A 26,336-nucleotide genomic window follows, 5' to 3' on the forward strand; every position below is an offset into this window, starting at 1 on the left:
AATTCTGCGACACAGACATTATTACAGAATTCACCATTCACATTTGTTATTACTTTTAAATCAGAAACGCAGGCATGTTGATTTGCTGTAGTTTACTTTGGTGCCCGCAGCAGCACCCAACAGCTTCCATCTAAACTACAGGACAAATCGTGCACACAGAATATAACTGCAGATGCCTGTGCTGAATAGTACCCCAAAACCTTCCATGAAGACGTGCCTCGTATCTGCCTCCAGGGGTAAAAAAGTTAGGAATTAATAAGACAATAGCGATACCTGTTGAAATGATACAATCTGAATCAATGGCACCGCACACCGGCAGCTACAGTGATACAAATGTGTAACATCTGCAAATATAAACGCAAAGGATATTATCACTGTTAAAAAAAAAAAAACTAAAAACTAACTTTCGAACCCCTCCAGTGGGCCCGTGGGCCCGTGTGCAGCTGCACCTGCTGTGCCTGCTATTGCTCCACCACTGATTCAAGACCCCCATCCCCCAAAGCGTACTTAAAAATAATGACATCCGAAGCAGGCTCTAGATTTTCAAAATAAAATGTAATTACAAAGTAGAAATATAGACTTACGACTTGTTTACTGTAGCCTATACACGTAGGCACACAGATAATGCTGATACCTAAAACTTTGTTATAACAATTCATCATATGACGTGAAAAGATGAAGCTGGAAGTTTTTGAGCTAAAAAAAAAAAAAAAGAAAATAGTAAATGAGTCTGTTGTGCCAGCTAGTTACTGTCTGTAGACCTAATCAAAACTAATGGTGCAAAAGTATCAAAACAAAATGTGCACACTTTCAGAACATTTAAATCAAATAATTGCATATGGCCTTTATAGCAGGACAATTGCACATCCACAAGGTACCTACCATCATTTTTGAGGTAAAAACATATTGTGCACACATTAATGTTGTTACATTTCATATCAATAAATCTACGCTACTGTAAGTATTGCTATGAGAACATCACAAACGTGTTATGATAAAGTGTATACACAGACTGTGTTTCACTGAAATTGATCTTCTCCTCTTCTTCACTGCACCAAGTATGTCCAGTCACTCTCAATTCTGCCATACTAGAAAGAAAAGCAAGACATTAATCAATATTAAGTATGAACTGGTTGTCTCTATAAATGAAAACATTTGACAAGCGGTGGCTGAGAAACTGGTATATCTGTCTAAACTGGAGACACCAAAAAAAGAGATTTGAATACTGGGAATTAGCTGTACATAATTAATCAGAAACTACATTATTTTCTGAGACAGTTGACAGGACTCTGTAAGCCACGCAAACATTTAGAAAGTAATCTTTCATCAAGTCCTTTTTCAAGACGGCAAAAGTAGTTGTATAACATTTTGTCTTTGAAATGCATGAAATTCTGTTTACATTATTTTTTTTATTAAATGTCAACTGACTTAACATTATCCTACTCTTGTTTGTAATATACTAATTGTATTGTTCAGCAGCCTTTCATATTTCTTTTGTTCTCTATGCCTTAATTTGAATAATCTTCCCTTTGAAGTCCACAAAAGCTGAAACAATAATTACATCTAGTGCTTAATAGTGGCTTTCAAGAGCAGTGTTTGCTGTTATCTATTCTTTGATATTCCACGGCAACTATTAATACAGCATTAACCTTTCAAAGTCAGCCAGATGAGGAGGTAAAAAGTGAATGTCTGAGGAATTTAGATTGCATCAATAAGGTGGTTTAGAATGAAAGATATGATAACTACAACAATGCGGTCTTGTTTGTTGTATTGTAAAGATTGTTTTAACTGTTTCATCAATACCAGTGGGTAGAAATGTTCCTACGTAGACAACTATTTTTCACCAGCTTTGAATGAAGCCAGAGGACTTCTGGAGTTGAAAGCATTTTGTTAATTTCCATCAGGGGCAGACCAAGATCAAACTCAATTAGGATTGCGGGCTGGCATAAATCGGTCACTCCAACTCTTAAGTATGTTACAAATTCAAAGAATGGTAGTAATCATATTAGGAGAGAATTATTGGAAGTATGTGAAATGGGAATACAGAAAAAGTCATACAGGCTTTGAGATATGTAATGTACGGATGCAGATTGGACTGTAGTCTGCAGGTGAAACCGGTGGTAATCCCAGTTTTATATTGGAATGAGATGCAAGTTAGGTGGTATTAATGGTGCAGATGAATGTGTCATTATTATTCACCTTTATATATAAATATGAATTAAACAAAAATAGGGGGAAAAAATGTTGTCCTTGAAGCTCTTACTTGGATGTCAGTGAGCTGCTTCAGTATTCTTGCAGTTAACTTTGGTCCATTATCCATAGTTGGGATATGCAAATTCTAAGAATTAAAAAAATGAAAGAGTTAAAACAACAATTAAAACAATTGCATTAAATATGCCATCTGTAAAGAGCAAACAAGCAGCTTGATTGACTGGCTAAGGGTTCAAACTGTTTATTTTAGTTGCTGGGAAAAGCAGCTTGATTTAATTATATTTTACACAACAACGTGACACTGCTCTCCTATTGTTTTCTATGGAGGTCAGTCATTCTGCTGTTACTCAATAACAAAACAACAAATAAAGCACTATGTAGAGGACTCTAATTAATGTGGTCCGTATAACAGTGACAACAGCATTGCTGTGGCATGCTCCTCGACAATAATGCAACTCCAAAGCCACTAAAGCCCAAGACAAGCAACAGCAATGCCGTATCCCTTATTAACACATCAAGGAATCAGCTGTTCATTGTAAAATGTATATTTTCATGTTTATTTATAATATATTTAACTTAATATATTCATAACTATGTACAGTATATGTTGCTAGTAATATTATGTTATGGATTAACATATTTTTTTAAGACATTTTTAGATAACTGATTTAAGAGAACTGAGATGATGTACTTTTTATTTGAATCAGAATGAAAGAAATCCAATGATATTTATTTTAAACAAATATAAAGTAACTTATATCTGTAGCACGTGACGAGTTGTTTGACCTATTCCCAACAACCTTGATTCCAGTTCCTGACGATTGTTTTGGGTTGGGTTGTAAATCTAGTAGAGAGCAGTTGTGCTTGATGACGATAACGCTCTTGAAGCTGCCAGCAGCCAACACATGTCAGTGTAGCAATATCTACATGCTTAGCTGCTGCTTACTGTTACAAAGATTTGATATCCTCTACATTCACTATACGGATACAATACTGATTTCACACTGTACTTTTATAGAGATTATGGTTTCTGGGAATAAACTTGATAAAGTTATTCAAGATTTGGGGTTGATTCATGCCCTCTGTTGGTTTTATGAAGGGGGGGGGGGGGGGGGGGGGTTGCAGGGACAACGTCTCTAAGGGGGCAGGGGGGAGGGGGTTCTGAATCTTTGCTTTCCTTCAAGTACTAACATTTGTTCAAAGTAGCTATTGTCAAAGCCAGGGGTGTTCACAAGGTGGGGCAAGCAGGGGCACCGCCCCTCCAATAATCATCTCCAAAATATTGATTTCTGCTTATCAATGTACTGTGTTTGTACTTTCTGTCACTGACACTCACAAACTGAACAAGGGCGCTGGAACTAGGAGTGCTGGCCGGTAGCACCGCCTTGGCTTTGCATGGCTTCTGTCATATACAGGGGTTACAGTTTTGCTCAGTGGCTTTCAGTACTCCCACTTTAAAATGCCAGTGCCACTGAAACTGAAAGTATTTCCTCATACCGTGCAGTTATGGACGCGCGTGTGCTCCATTTGCACACGTTTCGCCATAAAGTTCAGTTAAGGACTGGCGTGTGCGTTCCCTTAATGTTTGAGTTCAGCTACAGTAGTACAATTAGTGGAAAAACTGCACATTTTTGCAATTATGCTATTTTATGCTGAAAACCTGGAAACTGTCAATATACTAAAGGGAAAGCACTTCTGAAGCTGAATCAAGAATTTCAAGGCAGAGTTTCAGAAATGCAGTATGATTTATTTGCACACCACATTGAGTCTATTTTAACACTCGGGAATCGGACCATGCAATGTCTTTGTCAGAACTCATCAAGGTCTGTAAAGAACAGGACCTGGGACTCCTGTATCCTGATGTATTCCATCTACTGGTGCTTTTGGCCACGCTACCTGTTACAGTTGCAACTGCAGAAAGATGTTTCAGTGTTAAAAAATTAACTGAAATGGCGAGTGAGTGTAATGTTATTTATTTATATAACCATATGAACACATGCACACAAACATATATATTGTTTAATGTACCACCTCCCCCCCAGTAGTGGTCACATTTTTATTCCTGCACACGCCCCTGGTCCGAGCTGTATCTTACATTTCCCTTGTATAATATGCGTCCGACCGGGCATACAACACAGGCAGTTCCTGCTCCGAACATCTCTTTCACTCGGTTTTCTTTCAAGGCAGCTATCAGGTCCCCCATGGTCAGATAGCGTTCAGTCACTTTAAATTCACCCTGTAGAGGAACAGTTAAAAAAAAGACAGACAGATTACATTCTGCATACAATATATTCCTTAACAGTGACAGTAAATGTATTATTCAGTTGACAGTGTCAGTGTTCTCGTGGTGCAAGGCCTGGTATCAAATGTATATTTCTAGTCATCGTTTCACAATAGGAGATTGTTTTCCTTGGCTTAAAATACTCTTGTTGAGAAGCTAAATTATTCATGTTGCTTCTTTAATGACCTGTAACACCACTGTGCCACACTATGTACGTGGTTAAAAAGAGGAATTACTACTATGTAAATTTGTGCAGAATGAACATTTCTCTTCTCAATTTTTGACTCATAGAATTCAATAATACTAATACAGGAATATGTCTCGCGCTAAACGTTCCCAATTGTAACATACTAAACACCCTGCAAACGTGAATTCATCTTTGTTCTTGGACGACAAGGCAGGCATAATTTGGACTCTATGAGAAAATACAGCCTCCCTGCAACAAAGGAGGGGTAGCTAGCAACCTTTTGTTCAAAGTCTGACTGGCAGGACTATCAATAGCAATGTTCTCGCCTGCTACATCTCCACAGCACTGCAAGACTAGCCAAATCTGCCACCAAGGGACCATTCCAGTCCACTCTTCCATTCATACTTAAAAATATACACATATACATTGTTTTTTTTTGTTTTTGTTTTTTTTGTTGGTGTGTGCAGAATACAGATTAGCACCACCGACTGTAAGAGGCTGTGTTGAGATGTCTTCTGCACAGTAGCAAGCAATGCATATTAACACTGACTGTTTTGGCCCAGGTTGTAACAAAATCATGGACTGGCTCATGGGCTGGCCATATTGCTATACTATTTTTTCTCACGTAAATAACACTCCCAATATTTAAATATGAATACACTATAACTTAGGAAACATGCTTAATATATTGAAGTCAAAATTAGCCAACTCTCAAATGCAGACCAAACAGGGGAGACAAATGCCAGTAACATGACTTATAAATTAATAGTTTATTAACAACTTTAGTTCAATAAATCACTGCAATGGTCCCTTTACAAATAGTCCATCCACTTTATTTCAGTAATGATCTACTAGCACCCCAATAATACAATAAAATGTCAAACATGAATCCAAAAACATAATCAAGACACTTTCACCTATTCCCTTTTTTTTCTCAGTTAGAATTCTGACATTCTCATTTAATTCTAGTACAGTATCAGAACAAGTAACAGTTCACAAATAACAAAGACACTCAGAAAGACAATAATACACCTCTCTCAATATGGAACTTGCTGGTGAGAGCCACCAGAGGGACTGATGCATCCTGTAGCTTTCACGCTGTTATTACAAAAAGAATAACGGTAAACAAAAATTCTCAATTGAAGGTGGTGCAGAATATATTACATTTTGAACCTTAAATAACATTTTGAAACAGATTGTCTGTGAAGCAATAAGCTTTTGACATGTGTTTCACTCTCTACAAGCCTCAGGCCATGTTCAGAGGTTGGATTCAGAACCCTGTTGGGTATAGCTAGCTTACAATTCACTGTACACCAGTTTTCCTTCGTTTATGCCGACTGTGATTAGCACAGCTGGCAGCAATCTATTTCACATCCCTTCATGTACACTCCTGTGCCTTGGTAACGTTATCCACAGACCCTCAGGCACCAATTAAGCCAAAACTTACATGATACATGGTGGAGTTACAGAATGTTGGCGTCTCACACTGTGCAAAAGCATCTGCCTCAAGGCATTCATGTAACTCAACGTGGACTCGAATAATTAGTTGTGGAACCAGACAAATAAATTAAATATGAAAATAAATACAGACCAATAAGTATATTTTAAATGGATTGCCAATTGAACATATTTCAGATAATGAAGTCTGATATCCATGCAATAGTAATTTGCAATCTGTTACTTTGTCAATTCTACTGGCATTGTAAACAGTAGGTGGGTCAGGTGTTGCAGATGATCCCACTGCTGACAACACCCCCGATCAATATCCGCACTTACTGGGGTGTTTACCTCTGCTTCTGTTAGTGATGAAAACATAAGGCTGATTCAGATTAACTAAAATACATCAGTAAATTGGTAATTACAGCAATGGACTGAGATGACCTGACATTACTGTTCATGTCAAAGCTGGAACAGCAAAAGCACATGCATCACCTCTAGAACAACAGAAGGTTAGGTAAGAATTGCAGGTGTAGTGAATGACTGTTCATTGTGCAGCAGAGTTCATTTGTGATGGTAACATGTTTTAGTACCTGACTCATTCTCTGCTTCCTGAACTGTTACACTGTGTGACTTTGTATTACAAACCGTTTTTAGATCTTTCAAAAATCAAACTACCACTGGAAATAGGGCCAAATGAAAAAGACGTAGCTACATTGTTGATGGGCTTCATACAAATAAAATCTAGCCCAAACTGAGCCACTAACTTATCATCATATTTTCCCAACACTAGGCCTGCTTGGCTCCTCAAGTAACAGGCACAAAACTCTAATATTCATAGAAGCTCTCAATAAAGACAACAAATTGAATACTTACCCATTTATGGGCAATATCTATAATGCTCTGTCTGGTAACACCTGGTAGAATGACACCATCTAAAGGTGGTGTGGCCAATTCTTCATCTGCAACAAATCAAATATATAGATAGTTATATAGATTATCCACTGTTTAAAATATAAATACATTTTATATGTGACATACACTACATTAAACACATTTACATAGGATAATGTCTATGAAGCAGCCGAGAAACATTCATTTTGCTGAACGTCATTGTTTTGGTGAATGAGATTTGCAATGCTGCAGGATTTCAGTTATAGCAGACCTTGTGATTAAATCATACACATGTACTGTACGTTATACCAGGTGCTATCAGGCACTGCTGAAAACACATTTGTTAGCAAAGAATTCATCCCTGCCACCCAAGACTTTGCTGGAATTGATCACTTCATTTGGGTAGGAATGTAGGTAGGTAAGGTTACACAATTGAAGTGCTAGTTTGGTAAAATAAATACCATTGCCTCTGCTTTAGAGTGTATTTTATGTGCACCAATAACCTCTGGTTTACTACCTTAATTACATGCAATATAATCAGAATATGCAATGCATGCATTAATTTAATATAATCTATGTACTCAAAGCTGCAAGGGTGTCTATGTTACTGTATTGCTTGACTAGAGTGAAGCTCTTTCATTCAGTGCTGAAGTAGCTATTAAATCCATTCTAGATAACAAAAGGGATACATCTTTTCGAATGGCAGCAATTTTCAGTCTTCCCACGAAGCTTAATGCAACACCAAAACAAGCATCCATGAATCTCAGCATAAAATGCAAACCAGCAGAAGCATATTATGCGACACTGCACAAATTAAATAAGCATTGATTCTGATTCTCTGCATGTGAAAATAATTGGCAACTCATATGCTTTTAAAGTATATATGCATGGCTTTGAACTGTTTAGAATCTAGATCTTGTTTATCAATATTCCATTGGGGTTTAGGTCACAGGCAAGGAATTCTTACTTTTCTTTGTAAGAAATGTCTTTTCATTCAATGAATGGTTGCCATGCCCATGCAAAATTAAATGTACCAGCAGCAATTTATTTCTCACGACCAGTATCCACTGCCATAAGCTGTAGATATCACTAAACTTTGCAATACGGTAAAATCTGATGAAACCTTTATTTTGCCTTTGTAAACTTATAAATATGGCATATGAGCATTATGTCACGGCACACTTTGACATCGAATCAAAAAAAATTGATGAATTATATATATATATATATATATATATATATATATATATATATATATATATATATATATATATATATATATATACATATTGGCAGTTTATTCTCAGTGATTATAAATAAACATACCTAACATGAAATAAAGGTGTGTGCAATGTTGTTTGTTCAGTGGGCCACTAGATGTCACTTTTCTGTAAGGCACCATGAAAATCATTTGGTTTTATTGTTAATTCAATATGTAAAAATAATTGAAATGCAACGTTAAAGATAAACTGCTGCATCTTGGTACTGGTGTTTTAGGTCACACACTCTTATTGCAGCTGTACTACTGGACTACGTTTGAAGGGTAAAGTGATTAGATACCAGGAAGCAGCAGCAACGTTCCATTTCGAGGCTTGTCTTTGAGATATTTGCATACTGACCAAATTGAAGCAAAGAAAATGGACGGCACCTCCTAATGTTACTTTAGATAATGCAATATCAGTGTTAATTGTGGTCTGTGAAACCAGCCTTATTGTCTGCTTTATTTAAATGAGGAATGGCTCTTTATGTTTTGACAAATTAGGGCAGGTATACTTTTAAACTATTTTAATGAACACTTACCTGGTCTCCTGTTTATTGCAATTCATTTGGAATCATTTTAATATAAATTACCTCCATTTTCATTAATCCAATAAAGAAACAGGTTCATGGTTCCAACTTCAGTTATTTGATGGTTGTCTCCATAAAGCCAGAGAACCTGTTGACATCCCACTTCCATGGCTTCATATTGGGCAAATATTGACGCACCATAATTCCTTCACAGAATAAAAAACATATAACAATATTTAAAAAAGCTTCATGGTAAGAGGCTGCTTTGAGCTAGTATATACATACATCCGGGCTGAATTAATGGGAAGTGGCTACTGGGTCTTACATGAATAAAACAACAACACAATTAGAAATATATTGTGCTCAGAGACAAGTAATGTGAACCCAAATTAATCTATATTATGATCTGCATTTAGTAAAACTGTGGTTATGTTTGAGTTTCTTCGACAGATGTCATAAAAGCCCCACAAAAAATGATTCCATTTCACCAGACAGTTTTTAACTAACTTTTCAGTCAGTTTTACTTAAAACGTCTGACAGAGTAATTCTGCAGGAAATGTAAGGGTGGCATGAATTTGCAATATCATCATGTTTTAATAATCTACTTCATCCATACTGACTACTCCATCCGAACTGACTGTTAAAATTCTCAGGCATCAGTCGCACATTACCCTCCCATTTTGCAGTCTCCTGTTCCACCTCTCCAGGCTCGGGTGTATTTTGGATCAGCCCATAGTGACACAGGGCTAAAACCCCCGGTTGAGAAGTAAGGCCCCACAGGACTGAGGATCACATACAGCAAGGCTCGGGAAGGTTTCTTAACGCCCAGGGATGGCTTTATTGGATATCAAAAAAATAAAGCAATTGTTATGCACAGAAAACAGACAATCTACATGTAGTCACATTTTAGAAATCATCAGTTGAAGCCACATGTGAAAGAAGATTTAATGTCAAGTACAAAGTTAAGTGGTTTATTAGGTAGGCACAGAACTGTATTTAATCCCACAGACTTGTATTATCTGTAGAACCTTTTATTTTTTAAGTTGGGCTTATCAAGTGTTATACTGATAGCTTCAATTGTAAAATTCCAACGTGATTTTGAACGTAAAATCTCTTAAACAGGACTAAAGCAAGCATACCGTATTCCTTTGAATTTAAGACACCCTTGAATTTAAGACACAGCCCAAATTTCCCACCCTCAATTTGAGGAACAAATAAAACATCAAATAAATATGCATTTACAAAGATACAACCTCAATTACACATATGGAGGCAGTTTGCGGCTGTCTGCTATCGCACAGAGCAGTACAGTTATGTGCTGCTTCCCATTACTCACACCTGTTTTTCCCCCAATTTGTGAACTGTGTTATTGCTTGGCATGTCAACAAATATGGGTGTCTGATCAGCATTTCCGATCTGTCCAAGCTGCTGAAATTGTAAAAGCTTCTCTTTGAATTCCTCATAAAGCAAATGACGCTTCTTTGAAAATGGCTGTCTATATGTCATGGATGATTTGAGATCGGGCAGTAATGTTTTGGTTTGTCTTTTCTCAGCAGTAAGACACATTGCTGCTTGTGTTCTTGGGTAGTCATGTCTTCTGTTGGAAATTTTAATACAAGCATCACTATATTGTCTTAAATTCAAAGGAATATAATAATCACCACTTGGTACACTACAGAGTAAAATACTAGGTTTAATTATATAATAATATAGCCAGTATATCAATGCCCAAGCGCACAATGCTTACTATAAACTGAAACAAAATATGATTTCTGGAATGAAAACTTTTTCAAGCTAGAAATGTACTTTCCAACCATATTATTGCAATTTTCACCGATATAAAAATAGGCTCAGAAAGCACATTTTTGTCAGTGCTGTTGGTGATATAGTTTTGTCCAAGCTAGTACTCCTGATACTGTTCAATGTTTCATGTTATCAACGTGCAAAGATGGAATCCTCACCTCAGTTCCTATTAAAGTAGGCCGAATGTAAAGGCTAGCACTGCTGGAGTGGGGGACCCAAGCCTTTTCAATTTCGACAAGCTTTCTGATGCACTCGAGCAACTCCTGTGTATCAAAACTCTGAGGAGGGAAATAGTTTCAATGATATGCTATAAAGAAGAGTGCTGGGACAAATATAAGAATATCCAAACTAAATTTTTTACATGTATTCGAAGGCAAAAATTAAATGTCCATGTCCACCAGAAATTACAGCACTTCTAGTAAACGTTAATACGCATCACAACGTGTTTTGTCTTGCACCTATTCATACATCTACATCTGCAGAAGGATACTTCCAGCAGCCGGTAACACAGTTACGAAACGGGCCAGTCAGTGTAGAGGTTGTTCTAAAAAAAATAAAGAACTTAAGTGATCACCGTTTTTGTTTTTGCTTTTGCTTTATGTTGTCAACCTGTTATGTGGATTGTAATAAGTAAGCACCAAGTAGAATTTTTTTTTAATTCTACAAAGGCACCCGTTCCACATTTTTTTGCGAACCAAGTAAATGTTTATTAAACTTAAATGTGACTCTTGCTGTTCATTTACAGCTTTAACAGCCACAAAAGGTCTAAGTAACCTCAGAAATGTTCATAATTAATCTAAATGTGTCTTTGGTCACTTTGTTTAGGCTATTGAGAAGATGCAACAAAGACCTAAGACTAGGACGAGATTCACCTTTCAGCAGGACAATGACCCGAAGCACACAGCCAAAGCAACACTGGAGTGGCTTAAAAACAAGAATGTGAATGTCCCAGTCAAAAAGTGAGTGGCCCAGTTAAAGCCCAGAGTTGAATCCAATTGAGAATCTGTGGCAAGACTTGACAGAGCTTGAACAATTTTGCCAAGAAGAATGGGCGCATATTGCACGATCCAGATGTGCAAACCTGGTAGAGACTTACCCCAAAAGACTCGCACAAAAAAAAATCGAATTTTAAATGCATCAAGATTTCAGGCTGTAACACTGTCCAGGGAGCGGGCTGAATACTTACTATAGGCACTGTGTGTGTTTGTGTGTGTGTGTGTGTGTGTCTATTTTATACATTATATATATAACAAAATAGTGTTTAACTTAATACTAGATTTGTTTATTTGACTGTTTTATTTTATACAAGTTTTACCATCTCCAGTCTTGCGTTTCAATATAACATGCACAACAGGACTAAATTAAAAAAAAAGGCTCATTAACATGTTCAAAAGCTCAAAGGATGGAAGTTGCTCTTCAAAGGATGGAACTTACACACTGTTCAAAATACATATTGTTCAACTGTTCAAAAGATGGAAACATATAACTGCGGAATGTAAAAAAAAAAAAAAAAAAAAGACGAGTCTAGTTTGTGCAATCAACACAGACATGCCGCTTCTGTACATGTGCAGTGCACTTGCCACAGCTGTGGTTGTGTTTGTCTCTGTCCCAAAATTTCTTGCAACTTTGTTATCACTTTCACTGTCACTATCAGTAACCTCACTGTGATCACAGTAAGTTTCATCGCTGTCTTGGTCTGTCACATTTCTATCTTCTGATAACTCCTGAAAGTACTGCAAGACTTGCTGTGTAGTCCCATGTTGTGTTGGTCTATTCATTTTCACTAGAGTATTAGACAAGTATTTTTTACAGTTGTTGATGAATAAATCATGTCTGAAAAAGTATCCTGTTGTAGCTATTCAAAATAAACGTGAAGCTTTCAAGTTCAGCAGCTTGATCATGTGATCAATCTCACGTGCACTGAGCCAAACCCACTGTTTTTACTATGACGGTCAAAATGACAGCTGCGGTAGTTCTAGGTATAACATATTATATCTGCAACCCTGGGTCTACTGATGCGTTGAGATGTTTAATACATATATTTAGGAAAAGTCAAAAAAGCACAGATGCTACATCTTGAAAAAATATCCAAACATGAAAATTCTATGTTTGTCCCAGCACTAAAACAAGTTAACTGTGGTATACAATGGTAAAAGCAGATTAAATTGTAATACAGAAAATACAAGAGAAAAAAAAAACTGGCAGGATTATAGCACACAATAGCTCATAAGAAAGAGGAGTAGGGTTGCCATGAAAAACTTGGACAGATGGTTAGCTGAAAAGGTTAAAACCAGTGTTACTGGCCAGGAATCTTTTATACACAAAGTTACAGTGGCATGTTCATTCTCAGGGCTATTGCTGTAATGTGAGGCAGGTATTCAGAAAAGCAATGATTTTCTGTTAGGAAAACTTGTTACTTACAGGTAAACCGGCTCTGCAGGCAGACCTCCGCATCCTCTCCATATTATTCAACGGTCGGAAAAGCCGAATGTTGTTATCAACACCACGGTAAGCCTTCAGTCCTTCAAATAACTACAGAGTGCACAAGAGATAAATGGTAGCTTTAGAGGTGCATAGGAAAAATGCATGACAATAAAATTAGCTTTATGTAATTCAAATAACTTCATAGCTGCAACTGCGTAAAAATATATTATGCCACTGTATACTCACCTCTACAGCATAGTGCAGAGCTGATGATGCTGGGTGCACTGACAGATTCTTAAATGGTCCTATATGAGGTTTCTGCCATCCATCACTGGCTGACCATTCGATCGTAAGCATGTGGTCTGTAAACACTGTTCCAAACACTAAATTGGATGGATCTGGCTTCTCCTTGAACATGGACGCCAACTCAATGACAGTCTCTGCAGCCTTGTATGAGAGGACAAGAACCAGACTTAAGGGTTAATATGAGGTAATATAGGCCCACTAATGGGAAAAAGATGACACATTTGCATTTTACATAAAATGTTGGTTTTCACATGACGTCTGCAGCTGCAATAAGTAGAAGAAAGATTGTAGACTATTTTAACAGCATTTGTGTTCCACTAGCACAGTCCTTATATACTTGCTGAAAAAAGTTAGCAATACAGCATAGAGGATGTATAAGAAATTAAGACTTCAGCTATACCAGTTGTACATTTAAACTGCATAAAAACTGTTAAACCATTAAAGTAGAGAACAAAATAACTGCTTGGTCTACTAGTAGACATTTTACATTCAAATATTAGACAATCTAGTTATGACAGAACAAAAGATGTACAAACCTGCCTGCATTTCAGCACAGTTTCACTGATACTTGTTTTGCACAGCATTACTGACTGGACTTTTTATGGTCCTTGAAGTTACTGTGTAAATACAAGTCTTGTTCCATCCTCTTATACAGATTCATGCCCATTTCTGTACTTCTCAGCTGTTTGTAAAACATTATCAAAACTTTTTTCAACTTTGTTCTTTCAGCTGTAACTAATTGACACTAATGCACACTGACTGTGGAGCAGCCATCCCCCAAAAAATGACTGGCTTAAGATCTGATGTGTTTATTCTGAGGCGAAATTATAAAACATGTCTATTTAAATAAAGAACTTTACCTTTAGCAAAAAGCATTGTGCATGAAATTAAAACATGCAGTTTGTCACATGTTCAGTGGCTGTGTGTGCCACCCTGGACACAAAGCTTACAGGAGATATTAAATAACATCAAAAGGAAGCATACAACATGTTTAGAGAGACACTTCCAAGGACAAGTCAGTATACTAAGTTAGCATATGTAATAGGTTCATGGGTACTGCTAAGCCAAAACAAATAAGCTGCAGCTGAGATGTACATTCTAGTGAGTCTGTGAGCTACTAAGACTGAGTAGCATGACAATGCATTTTGTGATGTTTAAATGGGTCTAGTAGTTGTGTATACTGGTCTTATTATTCTCTAAACTCAGTCAGTTAATTTCCCCTGGCGATGTCCATCGCATATACAGTACCTATTAGCCTAACCCGTAAAAAAAAAAAAAAAAAAAAAAATCATAAATAAATAAATTCACTAACAAGAACTGTCAAGACATAACAAAAAAAAATGTGTCTTCAATTTATTGCCAACTTAGGGAGTCCATCTCATTATATATGTATTTGTGTACACTTGTACTGCTTTTCATTGGTATTAGAGGAAATAGTTCCTTGCATTCTACCTGTGATCTCAGTTTACAAGGCTTACTTTGTTACCCTTTCACTTCCCAAGTATTATAAAGTATATTGATCAGCCTTAACCAGGAGCTTGACCTCGACTTGAGGTAAAAAAAAATCAGTCCCAAGCCTGGTGAAGACAGTGGATTATCCCTGTGTTTAGCTGTTTCCTTTCCTTAGCCTGTATACTTGCAAGTCTTAAACGCACTGGCCTGCTGCCTGCTCATCCATGAATCAGCTGGCTTGTTTCAGCCCGCCTACTCGGCACGCTTGGTCACCCGCCTGGCGTGGTGAATATGTTTCTCCCATAGCTGAATTGTTCGTGGTCATCTTCTCTTTCAGGGAACCAGGGTTACGGTAAGTAACCTACGTTTTATTTGGTGACATATGTTTCTCCCATAGCTGAATTGTTCGTGGTCATCTATATATATTCATATATATATACGAATAATTTGACTGCATAGCAAAATAACGGTGAATCTCCTCGAGATATAATATATAATATATATATATATATATATATTATATAATATATATATAATATTGAGGAAGTTTTACTGTTCCAGTCTTAAACTTTGTATATATGATCCAATGTGTTAAGTTTACCTGTATATCGCTTGTATGTATGTGTATGTATATATATATATATATATATATATATATATATATATATATATATATATATATATATATATATATATATATATATATATAATATACCATTATAGGCTTTCTATCTGAGGTTCAGGCCCATGGTTTACACTGTGGGTTACCTACATAGTCTAGTAAACTGATACAGTATAAAATTGAATATAACACAAATATTAACCAACAAAAAAAGGTACCTTAAAGCTGGCAACACCATCGTTGGTGCATCCTCCAGAGCCATTAGTGGAGCTCTCATTACCACAACCCTGAGGGGAAAAACAAGAGGAAAAAATCAATAATTTCAGCCTTATCAATACCTTTTCATCACTAGTACTTCACTTTTCAAGCTGTCACACCAACACATGAGGCTGTGTGGTCCATTGGTTAAAGAAAAGGGCTTGTAATCAGGAGGTTCCTTGGTTCAAATCCCTGCTCAGCCACTGACTCATTTTGTGACTCTGAGCAAGTCACTTTACCTCCTTGTGCTTCACCTTTCAGGTGAGACATTGTTGTAAGTGCATAGCTCACACACCCTAGTCTCTGAAGTCGCCTTGGATAAAGGCATCTGCTAAATAAAAAATAATATTAATTTCTGTGGTTTGTTCTTCAGCAGATTTCTAAATGAGGTTCGGCTCATTAATAAATGTATTGACAATTTGATAGCTTAAAATAAACATTGTGTGTAATTGAGGATTGTTTTGAGCTTGTAGTATGAAAAAAACAATTGAAAACCAAAATTCAGGTCCTCACTTAGCAAATGTATTATAGGGTTAGAAACAGATTTATGTAAGAGGCGGAGTAAACTAATTTGCCATTCACAAAGCCAGCTATATATGTTTAATACTGTACATTTGTTTACTATAATTGCTGTAATAAACATTAACCATGGTAAATACTGCAGAGTACTACAACCACTCAATAAATTGTCCAACAGTATTCTGTCATTCATACTGTAGAATACTACAGTAAATTAAACTGCAGTAACCAATGTAAATACTAAATATTATAACCACTTTGCAGTCTACAGCACAGAACTGCATTTCACATCAATTTACTTTTGTAGGCTGTACAAATGCAGTACATGGCAGTACTGTATTTGTTTTTATTTAAGGGATAAAAACTAGAAATTAACAGAAGCCACACTGTAGATACCCCCAGTGGTGTAGTCGAGGGTATAGGCAGGTAAACAGTGTTTACCTACTTCTAATTTGGGCGATATAGCGTTTACCCACTTCTCATATAAGGGGCAGACGTAGGACCTATACTTTTGCTGTGACCAGCAACATGTCTGTTATGTTGCTGTGCTCTCACTGCATAAAATCACGCGCACAGCACTCAACTAGCTTTGGACTCTGAGAATATATATTTTTCTGGCAATGGCGTCAATTCAGCAAAACTGGGGGGGGGGGGGTTCAAAGTTGAATCCTGATTAACACCAGAACCGCCAGGTTTGTGCTACTAGAACCGCCAGCAGTAATCATTTTGACGGGTACATTTTAAATAGCTTCGATATGAAAATAAAACACAAAATATCAGATACAACTCAAAAGATTAATTTATGAACATTATATCTAACATTTGCATAGCAGAAACACCATATTTAAATGAAAAAATAAACATAAAAGGCTTTATTTTCAAAATTTGCACATACAATGCATGACGCAAAAAAAATGAAAAACTGTAATAAAAGAAGATAATGTGTAACCAGGTGTAAACTGCTATACAGTGCTGTGAAAAAGTATTTGCCCTCTGTCTGAGTTTCTGCATTTTTGCACATTTTTGACATTGAATTTGGTCAGATCTTTTCGTGGGCTGTAGTAGTATATAGAGGGAGTCTGAGAGAAAAAATGACACCAAAGTTTGGTGCTTCTTTAATTTCATGTGCAAGGTAATAAAACATGCAATCTTAAGGTGTGAAAAAGTTATTGCCCACCTAGTTAACTCAACCCAATTAAATGGATAATTAGGGTCAGCTGTTTGAATACTTTGGTTAACAATCAGGCCTGATCTGGGCCAGCCCTGCCCAATATAAATCTGAATAACTTTGGCCCTTACCATCAGAGTGAAGTTGTCAGCACACAAGTTCTAGAGGCACATCGTGCCATGATAAAAATAAATTCCTGAAGACCTCTGGAAAAAGAGTTGTTGATGCCTATCAGTCTGGAAAGGGTTACAAAGCCATTTCTAAGGCTCTGGGGCTCCACCAAACCATAGTCAGAGCCATATTATCCAAATGCAGAAAGTTTGGAACAGTAGTGAATCTTCCCAGGAGTGGCCGTCCTGCCAAATTCTCTCCAAGAGCAAGATGTAAAATCGTCCAGGAAGTCACAAAGAACCCTAGAACAACATACAGGGATCTGCAGGCCTCTCTCACCTTGGCTAAGGTCTGTGTTCATGACTCCACCATCAGAAAGACACTGGGCAAAAATAGGTTTCATGACAGAGTAGCAAGGCAGAAACCACTGCTCACTAAGAAGAACATGAATGCTTGTCTCAAGTTTGCCAAAAAGCGCCTGGATGATCCTCAAGAGTTCTGGAAAAGTGTTCTATGGACAGATGCGTCAAAAGTGGAACTTTTGGCCAACATGAGCCCTGTTATGTCTGGCAAAAACCAAACACTGCATTCCACAGTAAAAACCTCATACCAGTGGTCAAGCACGGTAGTGTCATGATTTGGGGAAGCTTTGCTGCATCAGGACCTGGACGACTTGCCATCATTAAAGGAACCATGAATTCTGCTCGGTATCAGAGAATTCTATAGGAGAATGTCAGGCCATCCATCATTGAGCTGAAGCTGAAGTGCAGCTGGGTCATGCAGCAAGACAATGATCCGAAACACACAAGCAAGACTACGTCAGAATGGTTGAAGAACAAGAAATTAAAAGTTTTGGAATGGCCTAGTCAAAGTCCAGACCTAAACCCCATTGAGATGTTGTGGCAGGGCCTGAATCGAGCAGTTTATGCTCGAAAACCCACAAATGTCACTGAGTTGAAGCAGTTCTGCATGAAGGAGTGGGCCAAAATTCCTCCACAGCACTGTGAGAGACTGATCAATAACTACAGGAATCATTTGGTTGCAGTAATTGCTGCTAAAGGTGGAGTAACCAGTTATTGAGTCTAAGGGGACGATTACTTTTTCACACAGGGCATTGGGTGTTTCATAATTTTCTTTAATAAATACATTAAATAAGTATCAAAATGTTGTGTTATTTGTTCACTCAGCATCCCTTTTATCTAATAATAGATTTGGTTGAAGATCTGATAACTTTTTCACGGTACTTTATGTACATACAAAATTGTAAAAACTAAGTAATTGTTTACAAAAATAATACAAAAGGCTTTTTTTCACATTAGCCTACTGCACAGCACGACTTCAAAAAATGAAAAACTATAATAAACATTTCAAAAAACAATATTGTGTAACCAACTATAAACTGATTATATGTAGGCCTACATACAGAACTGTAAAATCAAAATCATTATTTATAAACGGGAATGTGCATGCAGGGAAACATACTTCAAAGTAGCCCCATATTAGCACAATCCACACAGATGTAATGCTTATCAACTTGTGTGTATTTACCATATACTGCTCTTTCACACTGGGCACAGATATCAGAAGTTTTATTTTTATTGCATTTAGTAACCTGGCATTGTTTTATGTTGCATGTGTCACTTGATGAGCACTGTGTCCAGGTTTGCCCCAAAGGCTGCCATGTCCAGTACATTGTAAAATACAGTAACTGGACACTGGTGATTGCTTTCACAGTGTTCTAAGTTTAGCGCAGATGGTGGAAACTCTCTTCTCGCTTTGTTTACTGTTCAAACCAGGCTGTTTTTTTTTTTCCTTCAACTGTTTTGCTAATTATAGTGAAATAAAAATATATCATTGGTAACATTCACCCCTTTTTCCTACATCAGCCTGAGGAACACATTGCCACCCAGTCTCTGACTAACTGTAGGGTGAGTTTCATCTTTGCATAGGTAGGGGTAGGGTCCACTGCCAGTCAAAACTTGAACCCAAATTTGACACGTTTGTTTGACGTGTATTGTGTTCAGCAACACCATGCTTTTGTCCTTGTATTGTTTTATGTTTAGCTTGGAACAGGCAATGCTATTTTCAGTCAAGTCATTCCAAATTCCTGCTGGCAATGCAAATATATCTGTAGCTGCTCTCAAAACGCAAAAATATCAAGATTTCTCGAGAAAAGTCTTGTAATAGAAATATTATAAGACAGCAGACTATATATGCTCATGTAAACAACCAGACGGCAGTTCTCCAAGGAACTGATAGACTTACAATAAAGATTTGGATAACACATATCTAGACTTCAAGAGCAATATTTTATTCAAATACTGCTGCAAACTCAGCAAAGGTAGATATAACAAACCGGCTTGTATACATATAAAAAATAACGTATTGTAGGTTATATTGACGATAAAAGCCGCCAAAATGACTACTTTTGGCCATTCTATAGGTAGAAGTGCTTATAACTTTTTTTGCGATTCTGACTTTCGACAGCCCTCAAGATATTTAATACACGTATTTAGCAAATATCAAGAACAGATAATCGGATCTTTAACATACACAGAGTAATTTAAATTTTAAAAGTGAAAACCGTCAAAATGACTACCGTGGCAGTTCTAGCGTTAATTACTGGTGCTCATTGTCATGAAACCGGTTGGGTTTTATCAGTGCTAACAACTCATGTTGTGCTCATCTTAAGCACCTACATATGGTAAACACTTCAGACATGACACGCGGATAACAAAAATGTAACAACAAACCCCCAACACACCGCACTAACACCAATGTTCAATAAAATGAACACAAATAAATCTGATCCAATTCTGTATTCTTAAACAAAATCCACAAGCAACAATTTAAAGGTTACAGTGATTTATTTTCCCGATTTAGTACATTTATCACCTCAGTAAACTATCAACTTAATAAACAAAATTTAACCCTATACTGATAGACTGACAGGTAGTTAATAAACTGTTTTAATAATTCACAAGTGTAAGTGCATAACATTTCAGGCACCTACATTTCATATTAATTCATGTAACACCCAATAGAAAATGGTATACATGTCCTGGAATGCCCCCTTGTTATTCTTTGTGTTGGTTTTGACCAAAGTTCTCAACAAACAGTTGATACTGTATCGTGCACGGGGGAAGGCAGCAGCAGAGGCGGTAGGTAACATAATCACATACAAAGACATAAACTATATAAGCTCCTTGCGGAGGAGCCGGTTCTTTTCTACAGCAGTATTGGCGCTATGCTTTAGTGCGGGAGATCCGGGGTTCACGCCCGCCCTCCGCCTGTGTGGATTGCCTCGCCCTGTGTGAGGCTCCTGCCTGCGTTAACAGAGAATGCTACAATACATTAGGAAAATACTAACGAAACAACAACTATCAATAAATTAATGTGTGTAACACGTGTAATAATTTACCATACGCTTCCACACAATTTAGTAAATATTGTTCCATTACCTTGGTATTGGTATGGTACTCTCTATTTCCCTTCAATTTTTGTTGTGAAATATGTTTTTTTAGGGTATTTGCAACCCTGTTCTTTTCATGATGAACATGAACTCTCTCTCTCTCTCTCTCTCTCTCTCTCTCTCTCTCTCTCTCTCTCTCTCTCTCTCTCTCTATCTCTTAAAGTCAGACAGATAGAATAATTATATATTTTCTTTGAACGGCAGTGAAGTTTTACCTCGGCTGCTGTGCATTACAGTGCACTGAATGCTTTGCTCGCTCCTGGCATAACTTTAGCTTGAGAGCCATGCAAACAAACAAAAAAAAAGAAGTTGCATATATTATTAGTTTTGCCCCTGTTTTCTGGATATTAATGCTGCACTGCCACAGAGTTGTTAATCACCTGCTTTGCGTATATCAGTTTGGACAGCAGGGAAATCCTATTGGTTAAGAGAAGCAAAGCGTGAACTAGCAATAGCCAATTGAGTGCGTTTTAAGACGGGCAGTGTCCGTCCACTGATTATGATGAGAAGGCAGCGCTTGCAAATCTTTTGTTATTATTATTATTATTATTATTATTATTATTATTATTATTACTATTAAGGTAGTCGGATAACGCTGCAAAGTTAAGCAGGATCTAGGGGGCTTTAATAAAAAATAAATACATGGGAATAAATTGTATCAATTTTTTAGTACATAAAACATAAATCCCTACAACACAATTGACCTTGCTGTCTTAAAATCTGTAGAGACAGCATTATCTTTACAACACCATTTAAAATAAAATAAAAATTAATACAAATGCCTGTAGTCCCTGACAAGTTAAGAGTATATAGTAGTACGTGGACTTTTTGATTAGCAAAGGTGTGTGTTTACTGCATTTCTCTTCATATTACCTTAGATAATACCGTGTATGACTCAGTGCGATGTTACTTCTTGGATTTGGTAATTAATAGGAAGGCGATGAAAGGATGAGAAGTGGGATTGAAAACACTGTGTAACAATTTATTTATTTATTTTTTTTTGCTCCTGGGTAGTAAGTGCTATTTCCTAATTGCCTATGCCTCAAAAGTATAGAAAATGGCTATTATTCCCCACAAACTTTGCTTTTGTGACCAGGACAGTGATATTTCAAAATATCACTATTTCTAATGGGAAAACGGGCAAATGTGTGTTTAAGTAATTGACAGAAATCAAGAGGAAAGGAGAAAGATAATTAGAAATGCAAAAATATTTGCTCAGTTATTTAAAAAAAAATAAATAAAAAAAAGAAATGTGCAGGAGTCAGTAAGTACAGAAGACTTGTCTACAAGTGAGACTAGAGTGGCCCCAGAAGCAGAAGCAGGGAAATAACCCTTAAATAAAAGATGCAGGCAGGAACAGTTGTTAGAAGACAGTGACATGGACTCAGCGTTTTGCAGTGACGCAAGAGAATTACCAAATTGTTGGACATAAGCTCAGGGGAAATATTTTAAAGAAAAAACCCATGGCTCAAAATTCAAAATGGAAAACTAGGGTTGACATCTACAGTACTGTACAGAGGCTGGGACTTCATCACCATATGCAGGGCTCCAGAATAGCTAACGAATGGGCTGAAGTTAAGATCAGTACCAATGCAGAAAATACGAAAGACCAACAAACAGCACTTAGAAAGAAGATATGGAACAAAGGGAGAGCCAAGCACAACAGGAGGCAGAAAATATCATGATGCAAGCCAAGGAGGGACTTTTGGAGTCACATGTTGTGAAACAGTACGCTGAACATGAAGAAAAAACTTGCGAGGTACTTCGAACTGCCTATATGATTGGAAAGACACAACATCCATTCACAGGCATGCCAACTCTGGTTGATCTTCAGACAGGAAATGGAATTGACTTTGGAAGAGTGCTCTAGTCAATGAAATCATGTGCAGAGATCTGTGATTTTATTGGAACTGACATGAAGCAAAACATTGTAAAACATATAATAGAGAAATACCTTAAATTTAGCGTGCTTGTCGACAAATGTATTAAATGTGCATTTAATGAGAAACCAGGCAGTATGTTTTTGATTTGGTAGAATTAGAAAACACCACTTCCAATGCAATTACACAAGAGCTTCTAAAATGTCTCCTTCACTGTTTTCCTGATGAGTTCTTAAAAAGGAACTGGATATCTTTTACTAGCGACGGAGCATCCCCAATGCCAGGCCGTATCTCTGGAGTTGTAAAACAACTAAGAGGAGCAGAACTGTACCCAGATCTTTTGGTGTGACACTGCTGTAATCATAGAGTGGAGCTTGCTATGGGCGACACTGTGAAAGCGATATTTGTAATAAATGGACAAGCTATATGCTATTTACCGTGCTTCACCAAAAAACCCCAACATGAATGAATTGGCAGAGTTCTTGGAATCCGGTGGGTACCATCCAGTGATCGCACAGTCAGAGCTGTTTGGCTTTTTATCCTGCCTTGCATGCTCACTTCAATGCAGCTACAGCAGAACAAAGCAGAGACAGCAAAGAAAATAGCAAATACAGAGGTATTTTGGAACGACTGACTGCAATGGCATTTGTGAAAAACTTAGGATTGATGAGAGATGCTTAAAGTGAGATGGATGAACTGTCACTGAAACTCCATGATGACTCCATCACGCTCCCTGAGGCTCATATATTGGTGTGTCGCAATCTCAAAGTTTTTGAAGAACTGGACAGTGGGAGAGAAGCAAAATTCACAAGATTCGCTACTGAAGCAGTAAAGAAACTGGAATTTCAGGGTGTTACAGACAGGGCAATTTGAACTGCCTGGCACTTTGTTACATTTGTTTTAATTATTAATTTGTATGTTTTAAATGTTAAAAAGAACAACTTGGGATTCAATTCACACCTTCAAATGAGACTGCAATCTGAAAACAGTATTTTAGACTGCCTTGTTTAACAATTGAAAAATGTGAAGCATTTTGATCAGCTGTATTTGTATAAGGAAAACTATGATGTTTTGTCCTATAATTTGTCTATAATAAAGTAGAAATTTAAAACAAAATTATTTAATTTTTTTCTTAATTGACATATTTACTACATTGCCTTTAAACTTGTAATTGTTTTGTATAAAAGGGACGTTATAAAGACCTCTGAATCTTCTCTTATAAGTACTTCACAAACCTGTTCACGCAATAAGCATCTACTTTGGTACCCCCCAGTGATTGTTTTCCAATTCCACCACTGATCTTTAAACAAAAGTGTGTATCCTGGTATGGAAAAAAGCTAACAAGATATCGGTACGCGTTTACCCCTGGTAACAGGAGGTTGAGGTTGGGGTACAGTCGTCAGTACTCTACTTGACGAATTCTAAATAAAAATAGTTGGCCTATGCAGTTTTGGAACACAGGCAACTTTGTATACTGTTAGGCAATACTAGTCGAGTAGCGTCACAACACATGCACATACAAAGCGAGACAGAAGCTTATATTAAAACCAAAAGTTTAAACACAAAACAATTTAAAACAAATACCAAAAATAATCAATACATTCTTCAATAATTTTACTGTATCAACCGCAAACAAATGAAAACAATTAGCACTGGGTAAATAATTTTAACTTGCTTTTCAAAGAAATAGCACAAAAATGATTATTAGTAGGCTCTGTAGATAGCAAATAGACAATAATATTTTTTAATAATATTTTAGCGATTGGAAAGCGTTTTTCTCTGTGAATGTGTTTTTTGCTCCCCCCACACACATTTGATGGACCGAAATTTCGCCTATATATACTTAGACGACTAAATAGCACATTAGTGATGTGCATTTCATAAAATCACTACTCATGAAATGGAGGACGTTTTGAAACGGCATAGATCTACTACCAATCGAACAACATAAATTACCAGTTTAGTGCAAAATGTTATAAATAGCTCGCAACGGACATTATGTCACCATAGACAGCTGATACTGACACCCCCAGTCCCCTACGCAGAGATGACCTTGTAGATTTACTCGTTTGTCTCGTTACAATGTTTGTGACACGCATCTAGATTAATGAAGTCCACGACAGAGCAAAGCGTCTTGTGGTGTTAAAGCCATTAAATTCGCCGATTTTGTATTAGTTTAATAGAATTACCTGGTGCGATGTGATGGCAGCTGCGGGTGTAGTGACAGCTTGAAAGCTCGCCATTATGAATATGGAATAGAGCCAGGCAGTGTGTTGCCTGCGTGTCAGGTAGCGAGGATTTAAAGCTGCTTCAGAATTAAACCTTACCTAACCAATAATAAAGGGTGGCAAAATACTACGTGAGATTCGAAAGGATGGAATTTTTTTTAGCATTGCTGTGTCACTGCCGCGTATGGTGCAAATGTTGATGTTGCAATGTTTGAATGTTATTATTGTTTCCATACATATCTAGATACACTTTACCACACATTTCAATAGGTTACCAGTTACACATTCAGATAAATGGTCAGTCAGAAAAGGTGATAATTGTAAAAAAAATAGTCTAAACTACAGAATGGAACATGTTAGAACTCTCCAGCGCTTAAATTACTCACATTATTTGTATCATTATTTTGATAGACATTTTTTCAATGTTAAATGGTCCCCACTAGGGGGCATAAGAAGTAACTACAGCTAAATAAATGCACATGACTTCTTATTAGTATGGTCTCATGTCTGAGAATATGGATCCCATTTATTTTAAGAAACGTGTATTTTCTGAAAGCATTTGATATGACCATCCGTTTTTTTCTGTTGCTATTAACACATCTATTAGTGTCAATAAATAATTTGTCAATGAAGAATATGTACTGTAGTTGTTTGTCGGATGACGCTGCTCGGTTTGAACCCATCCTTGTACTGGAATACAATATTGCTAGACTCCTCTTATTATTTATTTATTTATTTATTTATTTTATCGGGTAATAGGTTGACAGGTGCTTTTAATTTTTGCCCAGCAGTGAGCAAGACAAAATTCATTAGCGATGGGGAGGGGCACCCAAGGCTGTTTTCCACTCTGTTAAACATAAAACAGATAATTGATCAATAACCCTACTTTCCTAATGTACCTACACTGTGTCCTGCAATTTCCTTATAACAAAACCCTTGTCATGACGCGAGTTCTTATTTTTCTAAGTTAGTGAGATAATATTGCATTTTAAGACTGCATTTTACATGGCCTGTATCATTGGATAACTGGCTGGGGAAAATAAAAATGAATACAAATATACAGACAGTCCAACTAATTTGTGCAGTGAGTTTGTCCAATAGCTAACGACAAAGACATTGCAAAAACTGGAACCTGACTGCCGTAGGATGTGAAGAGTTTTAATTTAATGATTTGCAAGTGTTTATAAATCACACAAAAATAAATAATAAATACTATATTTCTGCTCTATAGTACTTAACTCCCAATTCACTAGCCTTACCCTTCCCTGTAGGTTTCATTACAATATCTGTTTTGT

The 26,336-nt window shown here is 36.9% G+C and overlaps 1 protein-coding gene across 2 annotated transcripts; it reads right to left on the reverse strand.

Annotated features, from left to right (window-relative positions):
- Positions 1-326: 326 nt before the first annotated feature.
- Positions 327-25,151, reverse strand: LOC121318383 (branched-chain-amino-acid aminotransferase, cytosolic-like). 2 transcript variants are annotated; one of them, XM_041254974.1, is made up of 11 exons: positions 25,003-25,147; positions 15,624-15,692; positions 13,272-13,472; positions 13,023-13,133; positions 10,760-10,879; positions 9,470-9,633; positions 8,862-9,004; positions 6,993-7,078; positions 4,307-4,447; positions 2,264-2,338; positions 327-1,088 (listed from the first exon to the last, which is right to left on the reverse strand). In XM_041254974.1, exons 1-11 carry the CDS (start codon positions 25,054-25,056, stop codon positions 1,047-1,049), a joined length of 1,206 nt encoding a protein of 401 aa, XP_041110908.1. In that variant the 5' UTR covers positions 25,057-25,147; the 3' UTR covers positions 327-1,046. The 2 variants fall into 2 exon arrangements, with proteins under 2 accessions (XP_041110908.1, XP_041110909.1); XM_041254975.1 differs by lacking the exon at positions 10,760-10,879 and having other exon boundaries at positions 25,003-25,151.
- Between the last annotated feature and the right edge of the window lie 1,185 nt (positions 25,152-26,336).

The sequence above is a fragment of the Polyodon spathula genome, chromosome 7 (assembly GCF_017654505.1).
Source record: "Polyodon spathula isolate WHYD16114869_AA chromosome 7, ASM1765450v1, whole genome shotgun sequence".
NCBI classification, from domain to species: domain Eukaryota; kingdom Metazoa; phylum Chordata; class Actinopteri; order Acipenseriformes; family Polyodontidae; genus Polyodon; species Polyodon spathula.